We start from the raw sequence: 14,715 nt of genomic DNA, 5'->3' as shown, positions 1-14,715 counted from the left end.
CCCTGTATCTTTAGTGCACCTTCATTTCTCTAGGCCTAACACAACCATCTGTTGCAGGTCTTCGCTTAAATTTACTGTGGCAGTAGATTCTCTCACACTGTGAACACAGTATTTAAAATAAAATATTAAAGTTTTAAGACTTCACAGTGTTTAAACATGACTGCTGTTTACATGTTTTACAAAATCATCTAACAAATAATGTCAGGCTACACAGTCAGTGTCAGAAATTATTGAATTTGTAGCGTCTGTGGCAGGAAGAATGACGTCCAGCACCTGAGAAATGCAATGCAATGCAAAGCATTCAAGACCTTTGATTAGGAAACAATCTGCATTTTGAAATGAGCTCTGAAAGGGAAAAAAAAATGAACAGAAAAAAGGTACCTGGAAAAGAATTCCTGAAATAGAAGACAACTTAACAGTAATATATTACATAACAAACAACACGATTTGAGAGTATGCCAACATTAGAGCAGCCATTCAAAATCAGCAACCCAGGCAAAAGTCACCACCAAGAAAGAAAAACGTCTCCAATTATAGAGACATGAGAAAACAACAGAAGAGAGAAAGCCCATCACAACCAGACACTAAAAATATTGCACAACAATGGAAAAAGATCAGCTTTATGTGTCATAAAGACTATTTGACTTCATTTTGTACCATTTTGAATGATGCTGGGTTAACCACTGGTTCAACATTGTCCAAAAACTACAAAATTTAGCTGTGAGCACATTTCACTACATAAAGTGCTGCTGGTCGTTACTGTTCTGGCGCCTGACACGAAAATTTCCCTAAATGTTATATTCATTGAGCAGTGGGAAATTTCTATCAACTGCTAAAAATTCCATTACCACCCGTAAAAAGACGGATGCTAATTAGTCTTAAGTGACAGCGTTTGAGCAAATAAAACATTAACAGACTGTAATGATGAAGACAAAGCAATGGCAACACAGATCCACTTCAGTTTTTTTTCCGTGGTTGACACTGGAACATTTAGTTTAATGTAAAACAAACTAAAATATTTCACTCCCTAAGTGCTTGTGTATTAACTGTGAAAAATGTGAAAACAATTGTCATGAGTAAACAATTGTCATATTCCCAGAGGAGGGTCATTGTTGTAGTCGAGCGAAGCTTAGAGGAGATGAATATACAGCACAACAAATAAACTGGAACCAACATCCAAGGCTTTGCCTTTTGTGCTTTTATTTTTTTTATGGGCAAAAGATACAGTATCTGAGCATTAGCAGACCATTAGTCAACTCCTACGCCCTCTTCTTTATGTTAAGTGAATTTGTTTTAGTGTTTAATGTTTGAATTACTACACCCATATTTTTATGCACATTTTGCATTACAGTAATTTACCATTACACCTTAAAGAGTATGTGGGGCACCCTGGTAGCTCACCTGGTAGAGCTGGCGCCCCAGGTACCAAGGCTGAGAGCTTGTACGTGTCATCCCCTCTTTCTCCCCCTTTTCGGACAATTTTGACTTGTCCTAACTAAGAAAAGCCATAACATGGCAGTTAAAGGTCTTTGCAATAAAGAAACTTTGTTATTTTGTTATAGAAGTAACTTTTATGTTAAAAATATAAGAAACCAGTTATTTTATTTACTGTGTGGTTTTTGCCAGTAAGTAAGAAAGAACAAAACTGCCTGGTTATACTGTCGCTGAGAAGCAGAGGTAGACTAGTTAGCATTACAGCTAATGGTTTACTGTGAAACAATTACTGCTGCTATACAAGTAATTACTAAAATCATCACACACCTCACTTATCTTTGTCTCTTTTGTGGAAAGGAGCCCTTTCCTAAAACTGAGCTACATATAAATAAAAATATAAAAATTCTGTTTCCACTGTATTTCTGACCTGTTGTGCCATTTTCTTATTACATTAAGCTTAATGCTAAATCGCCTCTCTCAGCTGCTGCGCAAGTGGATTTAAAAAATCTTTCCTCCTTAGTTATCTGTGCAAACAATACTGCATGTGCGAAGGGAAGCCTATTCATTGTCGTCTAAAAAGAAGAGTAGTTATAGAATAACTGAAACAAAATGAAGGCGCAATTGTAACTAAACAAATAAGTTGTAATCTAAGATCAGGTGCTTGAGGCAATACCTCGTAGGCACAGGACAACCCCCCATAACCACACATACATCAACTACAGTAGACTGCATATCTCTCTGTCTTTCTTTTCCTGTGCTCTGTGTGCTAAATAATGTTTCCCCGATGGTCTACAAATTCATGTCATTGTGATAATCACAAACCATGCTCCTCAACTCAACCCAGGCTTTCATTGGCTGTTTGCTTGCTTATCTGCTTTTTTCTTGTTCTTTCGAAGACATGTTTATATAAAAACATTGAAAGTGGGTTAACTGGAAAGGCATCAAGGAGATTTTTTGAGCACAATTGCCTTTGCTTTAAACATAGAGAGGGAAAACAAAACTTTTGATATTCAGAGAGAGAATATAGCAGTGTGGAATGGCATTAATCATTTACAAAGTTTGATTGTTTTCCAGAGGAGAAGAAACATACACCAAGGCCCAGGATAGTTTGTTTTTGTTATATTTAAAAAGATAGCGCAGCTTATTTGGCCAAATTGGAAAGCCGTGGCTCCCATGCGATTAGTTCAGCAGCGGTTTCATATTTCACAGCAGCCTCCTTCCCTCCTCCCGTTTCTGCCGTTCACTCATTCCCCTCCACTCACCGGCTCCGTGCTTCGCCGATCTCTCAGTACTTGCCCAGTGGCAATATACAACTGCTCATTCTTGCACAATGAGAGAGGGAGAGAGAACAAAACAGGGTTCACACATGAAAGGGGACAATGATCCTTCTTCTTGGCTGCCATGATAAAACAAAAACCACTCTTTTAGGGAATAATTCTGCTTCATCAATTAAATATCAAACTAGTGGCTTCTCCAGAAAAGAGATGAAGCTATCACCTCTGTTCTCCGGGGCTTCTTTTCCAATAAAGCTCTGAGGTTCAGATGAAAAGATTTTGTTCGGCTGGTGTTAATAAAAAAAAAACTCACACAAGAAAAAGTAAATCACAACAAATCTTAATTGACCTTGTTACCTTCATAGATATATATTGATTACTTCATATTAGTCTGGTTATAATTTAAATTCATCTGTATAATTAGATGTGTATCCTTCTGAGACCTATGCCGCAGAAAAGACCCAGAGTTGCTTGTTTAATTGGTCCAAAAAAAAGGACTCCTCAAGGACAAAGGCTGAAACTCTTTTGATCCCATTACGGTGTGGAGTCTAAACAACTCAAAAATAGAGATATTAGTGAACAAAACATTATCCCACTGAAAACCATTACATTCTGCTTATATCGGCCAGGCTTATGGGAGCAAAAACTGTTTAAGAGCAAGTGTCTTATGTAGGAGCTGGAAACACACAGGGAGAGATTGTGTCAGAGTTAACACAAACACAGGCCGACTTTGAGCGACCTGGGCTCGTTAAGCCATTTCAGTTTTTGATAAGCAGGAGACATGACGAGTTGTGAAAGGACCCTTCAAGTTTAAACATGTCCAGCTCTGGCTTATCACACATAAAACCTGTTAGCGCCACTTCTTGTCTCCAAACAGAGTGTCAGTCCACAGCCCTCTGTGTCTCTCTGTTCCTACCTAGTGTATCTTAACCTCCCTCTTGCTATCCGCTTTCAGTCGGCTCTGTCGTTCTCTCGTTTATCTCGTTCATTTCAACCTCTAGACTTTGTCGATCTCTCCCCGTTTCTGCCTGTCTGCCCTTTTTCTTTCTGTCTGTTTTTATGCCATCTTTGTCTACTCCCATTGCATTTGCGTCAATTTCAATTTAGTTCTCATTATTCCTCCCTCCATGTCTCCACTTCTTTCTATTATACATTTTGCCTTTAATGTGTCTCGCTTTACTTTTAACTGCTTGGTCCAACTCTCATCTTCTTTTCTGCAGTCTCCTTCCTGATGCAACACAGTACTACAGTAACCTACCTGTCCCTCTCTCCCTCTTTCTACCTCTACTCTCAGCTGTCTTGCCTCTGATAAGGGGGAATATGAGATCTATACCTACCACACTCAGGTTGACTGGCGTGAAGGGCTTTGGCACAGGCAGATCATAGAGAGAATTCAGCATGTCATTCAAGTCATTTTCCTGAGGGAGAGAAACAAACAACAAAAGAAGAAGACATAAAAAACATAGGACACATGAATTTTATTTACTAGTTTTGTTGATGTCACGAGTTATGTGTCAATCTTAACAACAGTGCTGGGACAGGCGCTGCTGCAGACCAGAGGGCAATCCTGCAGCGAGGCCTGAAGGGCTCCAAAACATCCGACTGACATATGTTTAACGAGCATTGGTGAGGTTAAAAGACGGCTGAGTGTAGGGCTGCAGACGCTTATTATCCTGCAGTGCTGATTTACGGCCGAGAGCGGGCTGTCAGTAATTAAGCAGGGGTCCCCGCTCCAAAGACAGGGGCTTTAAGAAGCCGTCGGAGAGCTAGCTCGACCACAGAACAGGCCCCGAGATTATTCTTCCAGCATTTATGAGCTCCAGGACAAGACTGCTATTTACACTTTCGGGCCTCTCGCTGGAGAACTGATGGGGACAACAGTTTGCAACTTGTTCTTATGTGAACTTATTTATGTGAACTGATGTGAACACAGAGGTTGGGTATTGGTGTTTGTTTTTTTCATTATTTTTCTACTCGCCCTCTCAAGGAACTTTGTTTTGGTTTTGGCCACGAGCCGTTGCTTGTTTGAGGAAATGTGCACGTGTGCGTGTATGCATGCGCAAGCCAGAGAGAAATAGAAACTCGAGAGGAATGGGCGGCAGTATACAGTAAGAGAAGGGGAAGGGGTGGGAGGGAGGGGTGTTAGGGTGTGTGCAATCGAACAGCCTCCTGTCATGAGAGGCTCAATGCTCACACGCATGGTCAGCAACAAGGCCTGGGGAAACAGTTCATTTACCCCTCGCCTTAAACCCTCATCGCTCTTCTGTCTTCCCTCGTCTGTCAACATCTCCCTCTCGCCTGGAACGGACAGCGGGGTAAATAGAAACCAAATCATGCACACTAACACTTCAGTCACCCAGGATTTCCAGCAATCTTTCTGTCTCTCTCTTCCTCACACTCAAAACTGTCCTATCTTACTTGTCTGCCTCTCTCTATATAAGACCATCCTGCTGAAATCCTTTCAAACACAGAAATGTGCGTGTGTGTGTGTATGTTGACTGTTTATGTGACGCGTTTGTAATTGTCTACTTTAAGCAAGGCTCTCTGTCCTGATCATTGCTCTCTAAGGGTCGTGGAAGGAGTAGTGATTACATGACAACTGAAAGCGGTCCCAAAGCTCTGCATCTCTCCCTTGCTGTGCCTTCCTCCCTCCTTCTTCCTCTCTCTTCAGTCAAAACATGGGAACATCACCTACACCCTCTGTGCTAGACGCTGCACATCTCCCCAGTTTTGTTGCATATTTTACATTTCCCTCCCTTTGCTAGTACAATGCAGTGAATAGTCAGGGGAAAAGACTTTTGTGAAGTGTGAACATTTGTGTGTATGTTTGGGTGTGTGTGTGTGTGTGTGTGGTTTCTTTTTTTTTTCTTAACGATTTGTTTTCCAGTAAATCATCAGGAATAACTTCCAGTGTCAGATCAGCGTTTGGTCTGTGAAATGTCAACATTGTTGCTGCTAACAACAGGAGCCAAGTCGAGCCCAAGACGGCGAACAAAACTTGCACACAAAAGACAACATGCAGCATGCACAAGAACAGAATGGAGGAAAATATCTCACCACAGTTACAGTTTCAAAAACACTAAACTGTGTGCTTGTTTCTCAGTCAAATCAAACCACCATGTCTTATTTTTCATGCAAAGTACTTATGTGCAAGGCACCTTATATCGTATACGTAAAAATCCGAAATAGCTGATACATCCAAAAGAGGTGATTACCTGTTGTTTCGTTAGGTAGTCTGCCAGAGTATTCAGCAACTTGTAGTAGATTTCAAACCATGGTAGATAACTGAAAGGGTAAGAGAGACAGTGTATTAATAGACATGTTTTAATTCATTTTATCATATTCTACAATAAACAAACAGGGTGTGCTGAATCAAAGCAGATCAGTATTTATCATCACAGGGTCTGCATTATTGCGGCATTTAAAAGAATGACAAATGTCAAGAAATTCAGTCTCCTGTAAAGTTTTTTATGTGATGTGACTCTGTCTTTGCCTGTCACAATGTCTATAAATAATTTCACCATCTGCTGGACCGTATAAATTTAAACAGCGCTGAGTTTCTTATGAATAGCCTTGCAGTATTATTGTGTGTGTTTTTGTGTACACAGGCTACTGCCAGTGACCTATTGCTTAAAGATCATATGCATACAGGACATTGATAACGGATTGTGTTCCTAGCTACAGCTACTCCAAAGCGCAGAGTCATTGTTGTACTGAAAAAGATAGTAAATGCTATCTAGTCCCTATTATGACATTCTTCGTACCCAGGGGCCTCCGCATGCTAAGAATTCCTGTCATGTCCGCTCTTTAATCCAATATGAGGGGAAGGTAGAAGAAGAAAAAAACTATGGATTTTAGATTCTTTAACAAAGAACCACCATAGCTTTCATGTGATGCGGAGGGATGCTATGGTTTACAAGCATGCTGCTCACAGATGCACAGGCTTAACAAAAATGCAGCCCAAGATGCCTCCTGGCTCCCCCCTTTATCCACCTCCTCCTTCTGCCCCTCTCTGTGCTTCTTTTTATGCCCTTCACATGTGAAAGAAAAAAAAATAAAAAATCTTTGCCTTATGCAATTACTGTAAAATAAATAAATTCATTAACAAGCTCACAATAATTTATACTGCAGTGTTTGTGTTAAAGCTAATCACTAAGTACACCCACCATAAGCTAAAAGCATCTGCAGCATGGCTTTCTTTACAAAGTTGACATTTTCTTGGCCAAGTCGACTTGCTTTCTAGGTGGAAGATGGCCAACATTTTCTTTTGGCATAAAAGCTGTGAGGACTCAGTTCATTTAATGTTATGCAATCAAATAATAAAAACATGGTGTCCTATCAAGGTATTGAATTTTTATTTAGTTTGCGGTTTTAACATGCAGTTTTGAACACTGCATGAATAATGATTCTAGATAAGGACTTCTTAGCATTGCAATGAAATAAACCGAACATCCCATTAATGCTTCATTAACTTGCCTGGACGCAGGGGTTGAAAAATAAATTAGTGGCCAAATGAGCAAATGAATCAAAAGTGGGTTCTTATTTGCTCACCAAATTCATGTTTTTAACAGGGTTAAATAGAAAACATTAAGATAATAGTCTAACTTAAATTAGAAATCTGACAAAGAGCTTGCAGATTTATAGTTACATAATAATAAATGAATGAATACATTTTCATATAGCTTTCATAGTGTGTGAGTTTATAAGGCAGTAAAGTCCTGCTCAGGCAGTTGGCTGGAGACTGAGGAGCTTCCAGGGCATGGGTCACTGGCTGCTCTGTAGACTGGAATTAACAGACAACAAGAAAACAATAAAGTGAACCTAATGCAAATTTTCATATCGCTAAATCCGCAAGGGGCCAATGACAGGCCGGCTTCCCGGAGAAGTGCAGCCAAGCGCACCAATCAGAGAGGTTGAGTGACCATTAGTCTGAAACAATCAGCTTCTTAACATGCCAATATTTTGACGTCTGTGTGAAGATTTACCGCAATCAGGTCACACTCGCAGGAGAAGCTAAATCAAACACGCATATGTTAATTCACATGCTGACCGGATATCAACCTGAAGACCTATTTCTGCCACGTCAAACAGCATACAACCCAAATATCTGCATATGGGGTCAGTTTACATTAAAGCATTATACAAAAAGTTCAGTCTGATATAATGGCTAAGGGGGAGAACAAAGCCCTTGTATTATCTGCCTCTTGTATGCCTCCTGTTTAAAAAGCCAGGCTTCTGGACATTAATCCTTCATTTTTCACAGTTGAAGGGGATGTAAATAGGAGTCTCACTGTCAGAGCAGCCGTCAGGCCTCACAGATCTCACAGTCATTACACTCCTACAACAAGGTGCTGTAAATCCTTTGTTTAAGAGGAAAACGCATGATCACTGGCAAAGGCAGCCAACCACAAATGATCAATATTCTTCTAACATCTTCCAACAATAGTTAATGGTTTTTATGCTTTATTCAAATGCAATAGAATGAATATAACTTAAAGATGTATTGTTTTGTTCTACTTATCGCCCTCCCCCCCCGCCACTCTGCTCTCTCTGTTGATGTAAAGTTAAAGTTTGGAAAGCTTAGAGAGATACTCCTACTCGTCACAGTTCATTGCTCAGATCTGTTTGTGCTTCGCAAATCCTCCGATAGAGAGAGAGGCATCCATCACCAGAGTGCTCAGTGCGTGGGGGCCTCCGCAATCTCTCCTGCCATTTTAAACACATGTCTTCTCAAAGTGCCATGTACTCAAAGAATGAACTAGTTAATCTGCGGCCCACTCACAGCTCGTCGTGCTCTCCATCCCAGGCTCAGACCACCTCACAGAACGGAAATATGTAACAGAAGACAGGGCCATGGAAGTGCCTCTGGAACTTGCAATTATGCTATTATGGATAGGATCACAGACGAAAACAAATGTGGCTGAAATATCAAGAAAAAAATCTAGAGTGAAATAAAACAAACCCTTTCCAAAATCTGCAAATATCGTGGACTCATACTCCTACATTTTATCTATGCACCTCAGGGGTGAAGGTGTGTGGAGCACTTATATCAGCCCTTTTTTGCTGCCATAAACTACCTGTTGGGTGCAAAGCATGACACTTATTCCTGTTTCGTAGATGAGTCTTAAATCTCCTTTAATGCACAGGCACCTGTAATCGTAAGTCATCTTACACTTTGTAGACGGCTCAGTGGAAGATTTCATTACACCTTTACTTTCTCAGGTTAAGGGTTAAGTACAGGGAAGGAAGTGTCCTCCGGCGACCCACTAAGTGACCACTAACTGGAGCAATGCAGTCCCTAAAATGTATCCCTAAGCCGCAGCCATTAAATGAAACTGAGGAAATCCACGTTTTTCATCTCCAAGTTACTCACATGTTCAACTGAAAATCCTTTAAATGTGAGAGACAAAGAACGTGAGAAGACGGGGAATAACAGTATAAAATAGATCAGGTTATATTTTTCTTTTTTTGTGTTGTTTTTTTTTCTCTCTCTCTTGAGGTTATGCCTGAATGGAGCATTGCCCTTTCGGCCACGGCTTTAGCAATGAGACTACAAAGGGCTGTCCACATAAAACTGTCCTGCTCATTATGGCACTTCCTCCTGTAAGCAGAGGTGACAATTTTACGGTCCCAGCACTTCAACAATCACAGACGCAAACTGTTTTAATTACTTTTATTTTATATCCATTGGAAATTATAGATTAAACAAAAATAAACTAGTGCTGCTCCTGCTTTAGATTTTAACAAGACACATTTGAACTAATAATTATTTAAAATAAAACTACCATTATCTGTATTTTTCCGGTTTTCTTTGGTTATCTTTTTTTTTTTTAACATAGCAATCTGCTGTCATGTCCTTAATACTGTCTTGCATATATAACTAATATAGTAGAATGAAAAACAGTTTAAAGAATAATAAACAAAGAAAACTTGACCAAGGACCTTGAACGCAGGAACTTAATTAGGACAATTCTTCGATGAAATATCAAAACTGTTTTTATGTTTTAGAATGTTTTTACTTATCCGATCTTGAGAAGACGAAAAAGATAAAAAATAAATAAAGAACATCATAACTGGGGAGCACACAAACAATTTCAAATTAACAAAAAAAAAACTTTCTATACATTATTTTATTATAAATGAAGCAAGCCATGCAAACTACTCAGAATGCATAATGAATTTTATACATCATATGTCAAATGAATTAGCATGTCTAACTCAGCGAGAGGGACAGGGGAACCTCTGCTAATTGGCAGTGAAGCTTCATGCATAATTATGGGCCAAGCGTCTTTGCTGTCGCACTGTGGCAGTAGCCGAATAACGAGGAGAAAAGAGAGAGAAAGAGAGAGAGAGGGAGAGAGGGAGAAAGAGAGCGAGAGAGAGAGAGAGTGAGAGAGGGAGAGAGAAAGGGGGAGACAGAGAGAAAAGAAAAACAAAGGCCATGGAAGCTGGCCGGGAAGGGTGGGTGGTGTGGGGAGGAGGGACACTGTTCTTCACAGCAGCTCATCAGGGCAGCGACAAACCCACGACTGTCCATCAACAGACACACACGCATTACACACACACACGTACAGAGGCGAGAGTAGCACTTACAGGAGCTCTGCTTCACACTAACAGAGAAAAAGAAAAGCCTTTGTGCTTCTTTTCCAGTTTGTTGTTTGTTAAACTGCTTAATACATTAATTAAAAATGGATTTATTTAGTACATTTTCCTCAGTTTATTCTAAAGTGCATAAGCTTGTCCACTGAGATTAGTACTGGAGTGCTCCGTCTTTGTAATGGTAAGGTAATTACATCTGTAAAAACATTGTGTCAACATGCAATTACATGGGAATTAAATGATAATAGCCTTTGTTGGAGAGTAATTATGCGAAGAAAATGCAATTTTCTTGAGTTTGGTGTCCTCATTTATGTACGCGGTGATAGGATAAATCCACCTATGAAATATCAAAAACTGCTAAACTTTTGGATAATTATAGGCACATCACTAACATATTTGTGTGGGCAGATGAGAATATAAATTTGTTATTCTGGCATAGTGCAGTTCAGTGTGAAGTGTGAGAATGAATGGAAATGCTGTCTCAAAAATCTGTGTTCACTTCTAAGATCTGGTAAATTAATTTTTTTCATCACACTTGAGAAATAAATTCAGATATAAAAAAAAAAAACAGTTCTGAGACTGATCCATAGATAATTTGAAAAAGGGCAGAACAGATCAAATCTTGCCTATTTGAACAAGTCTTGTGAAAGGCTGACTTTTATATGTTTGAATTTGTGAAGTGCAGCATAACTTTTAGCACATGTCTCTTTTTTGACATTTGTTTAATTTATGAAGGTTGGATATGTTTATTCTTTTAGAAAATTACAAAGTGTATGATACCCAGTGTTAAAGACTGCAGTAAGATTCAGTTCATTAGAACAACATGATTTTAAATGAAGAATACAAAAGAAATATACGTACCTCACAGTATTCGTTTAACAAAAAAGCACAATAACATTTAGTAAGCTGTGTGTGTGTGTGTGCGCGTCTGTGTGTGCGCATGTGTGTGTGTTACCTGAGCAGACATATGCAGACCCGGCAGCCTTGAGTGAGTCGACAGAACCCAAACCTCTGTTTGCTGTCAATGTCCGTCAGCACAAAGGTGAAATTCTGCCCCACCTGACTCTGTGAAACCCTGGGGTCGGACACAAGGGACACACGCTCACAAATGGCCGAAAACCACATAACAACTTAACAATCTACTGAATACAACAGGGTGCAGTAAATCTATACATTCTCGGAAATAGAATAAAAATACAGTGTAACAAAACACTATTTGGTCTAGCTGGACCAGAAACAAGCCAATTTTCAGACAAAATCTCACCATGAGCTAAATCTCCAGTCAAGGTCCAAATCTGATCTCATATATTTCCACTATGGCGGCTTGAAAAACTGTAAAAAGCTTTTCTAACCCCAAGGTAAATTTCAGAAACATCCCTACACCACTAGATGGCAGCAGCTCAGCTTCAGTAAAACACTGTACAACCCCCACCCCCCCTTCATCTTCACTCTCTCTCTATGTCTTTACAATGGGAATTTTAACATGTCATTTTCCATGCTGAAAATAAGAAACCAGTACTTTTCAGAGAGCTGCTGCCCTGATCGGACCTATATATTATGTAGAATAATATACAACACTTTCTTAGTCTCGGTACTCTTTCACACACATGCACTCATAAAGATGTGCACTGTGCACGACACATCAAGTGGGCACGTCACGGATGACCTCATCAGCATCATCCTTAATGGAAGTTGTTGTTTTCATTATCATCATCATTATCGTGTGTCCTCACCATCACAGCATTTACATTTTTGGGAATATTTTGCAGCCGTGTTCTTTGCAGGTACAGTCAGTACAGATTGTATGCAGGAAAATGTCAGATTTATTGGGGTTTTATACCAGGGCGGCTACTTGCAATCACACCCACAAATACACTCATCATTACACTCTGACAGTTAGCAAGTCATCATGTGACATTACCTAGGAATGATGGTAATTTCACCAACTGTGTAATGCACAAAATGCACATCATCTCATTTCCTTTTTTTAAATACGTGTGTCTCTGTAGGTGAAAGTGTATCTATTTATTTGTGTGTATGCGTGTGTGTGCGTGCATGCATGTGTTATGTGAGGAGGTGAAAGTGAGTTGCAATGCTAAAAAACAGGGAAGCAGAGAGGGAGAGGAATCGTACCTTTCCACGTCAAAGGGAAAGCAGAACTTTGGTATCGTCTGAAGGACCTCCTGAGAAACCAGAACAGAGAGAGACACACACCCTTTTAGAGAAACACACATCACAGGGAAAACAAATACGAACTGTGTATTTCAATATAAAAATCTCTTGGGCTTCCACTAAGTGGGTGCTATCAACTGGCTGAACAAAATGAGGATTAATGTTAAATGCTGCTGATAGCAATCTGACAGAGTCTTCACATCCCAAACAGTGCAGCCTAAATGCACTTAATCCAAATGAATGGGCAATATAAACCACTTCATTTGGCAGAACAGAGTGGAAAGGTTCCCTTTTTTTCCAAGGATGGGGAGGGATCCTCGATCCACAGCTTGAATAATTAGCAGTTAATAAGTTCATCGATTATTGGGTGCCAAAGGGAGATGAAAAGATGAAGGAAGAGAGAGAAAGAAAAGGAGAGAAAGAGAGAGAAGGAGAGAGGGGACACACAACACCAAGGCTATGGTGGCAGATTGTAGTGACAATGGGCTAAGCAGCTCTGAGGGGTTAAGAGGTAGGAGGGGGGTACAAGCCTTCAGGGCTTTACCTCCCAACACCTCCCTTGTGGGTTGGGGGAGTGTGGGGAGGGTGAGGGTCTGCATGCTCTTGAAGCGAGGTGGGAGGGGAAAGGGAGGTGGGGGGCACCTTTCCACCAGCAGCATATGGATTTAGACAGGGAGCAGGAACAGAGCGGAGCACCATATGGGTGAGCCACTCCAGACCAGCCACACAGCCACTGAGTACCAGGTCCCCGCTCTGTCTGTCGCTCTGTCTCCTCGTCTCTCTGGCTGCTAACCTGGTCCAAAGTAGGCGCCAGGCACCGGGTCTTTTTTGCCGTCTGTCTTTCAGCTACCTCGCTCTCAATTTTGGTCAGGCTCTGCCAACCTCAAAGACTAATCCTGGGGACTGGGTGGCTGTCTGCTCTGCTCTGGCCTCTCTCTCACTGTCTCTCCCTTTCTCTTGCTTTGCCTGCCAAGCTTGGCCACTGATCCCAAGGTCTGTCTCTTCTTTCTGATTGGAGATGTCCGATCTGAGAGTGATGCTGTCGCTCCCCTCTCTCTCTCTCTCTCTGCTCCCCCCCCCGAGCCTGATCCCGACGACAGGTTGGGTGTCTTCTGCTGCTGCTGCCTACTGTTGCTAAGACCTCGCCGCAGGGAGCCATCACTGATGCCCCCGCCCCTCCTTATCAAAACTTAAAGCTGCCACCCCTGCACAACACAACCATCGCCACAGACAAGCAAGCAACAGCAACAATGAGTTATGACAGAAGGGGGAATGAGGATGTGTGTGTGTGTGATGTGTATTTGTGCATTTGAGTGTATGATGTATGTGAGTGCCTGCTTCAAGGACTTTGTGCATTCAATGTGAGAGGGTGGTTAAGCATGTACATTTGTATGTGTTTGTGTGTGTAAGTGTGTGTGGGTGGGTGGCCGAGTTTGACTCGGCTATATGTTTATGTGTGTGTGCGTGTGCCCACATATGGAGCATACAGGAGGGGTGGGGAAGGCGAGGTGGGGTGGGTGGGAAGTGGTTGTTTTAACTTATCAGGATCTGTGATAAAATTGAGAACTCAACAAAGACAGAGGGCTCGGTGGCAGAGGAGGTCTCTGTCTCTACTATGGGTGTGTGTGTTTGTGTTTGTTTGTTTGTGTGTGTGTGTGTGTGTGTGTGTGTGGTGGTGTGTGTGTGTGTGTGTGTGTGTGTTGTGTGTGTGTGTATAGGTGTGTGTGTGTGGTGTCTCTGTGGTGTGCGTGCCGTTTGTTATACGTTGTGGCAGTTGTCTTGGCGTGTGCGGCCTGTAAACTTGTCACACACATCAGAGCTGCCATTTCGCCTGTATTCGTTTTGCTACTGATTATTAACCACTATGTTGCGCACACCAATATGTTCCAGAAGAGCCCTCCCCCGTGGCGCTACTGCTATATGGCCACAACAAACCCTCAACAGACGACACACATGCGTGCACACACACACATACAAGCACTTGCTTTGCCTGCAAATAAAAACATTTGACTTGCCAGATTTGATAGTTGTCACAGCCCCGCCCACATCAGTTGTCTGTGTTTGAGTGACAGTGAAGGGGCTGTAGAGACTCTAATCTCATACAGGACCAGTGGGAAGTGATGTGTTTGTATGTGTGTATAATGTGACATAGAAAGAGCAGACATGTCCTATATATAAATATATATATACATCCTAAGAACCATATATACATATCAGTATATTTACCTCAGGTATA

General features: G+C 41.1%; 1 protein-coding gene across 1 annotated transcript in view; it reads right to left on the bottom strand.

Annotated features, from left to right (window-relative positions):
- Positions 1–14,715, bottom strand: part of dennd1b (DENN/MADD domain containing 1B) — a gene marked incomplete in the record, with an annotated part of 80,691 nt that overhangs the window by 48,418 nt on the left and 17,558 nt on the right. Inside the window, 5 exon segments of the mRNA XM_035653602.1 lie at positions 2,697–2,756; positions 4,046–4,126; positions 5,924–5,993; positions 11,263–11,382; positions 12,441–12,490. Coding sequence (XP_035509495.1) covers positions 2,697–2,756; positions 4,046–4,126; positions 5,924–5,993; positions 11,263–11,382; positions 12,441–12,490 — 381 coding nt within the window.

The sequence above is a fragment of the Morone saxatilis genome, unplaced genomic scaffold (genome assembly GCF_004916995.1).
Source record: "Morone saxatilis isolate NCDOM2014 unplaced genomic scaffold, NCSU_SB_2.0 Contig12, whole genome shotgun sequence".
Taxonomy (NCBI): domain Eukaryota; kingdom Metazoa; phylum Chordata; class Actinopteri; family Moronidae; genus Morone; species Morone saxatilis.
Note: the sequence above shows the minus strand (reverse complement) of the source record. Positions and strands in the feature narration are given on the sequence as shown.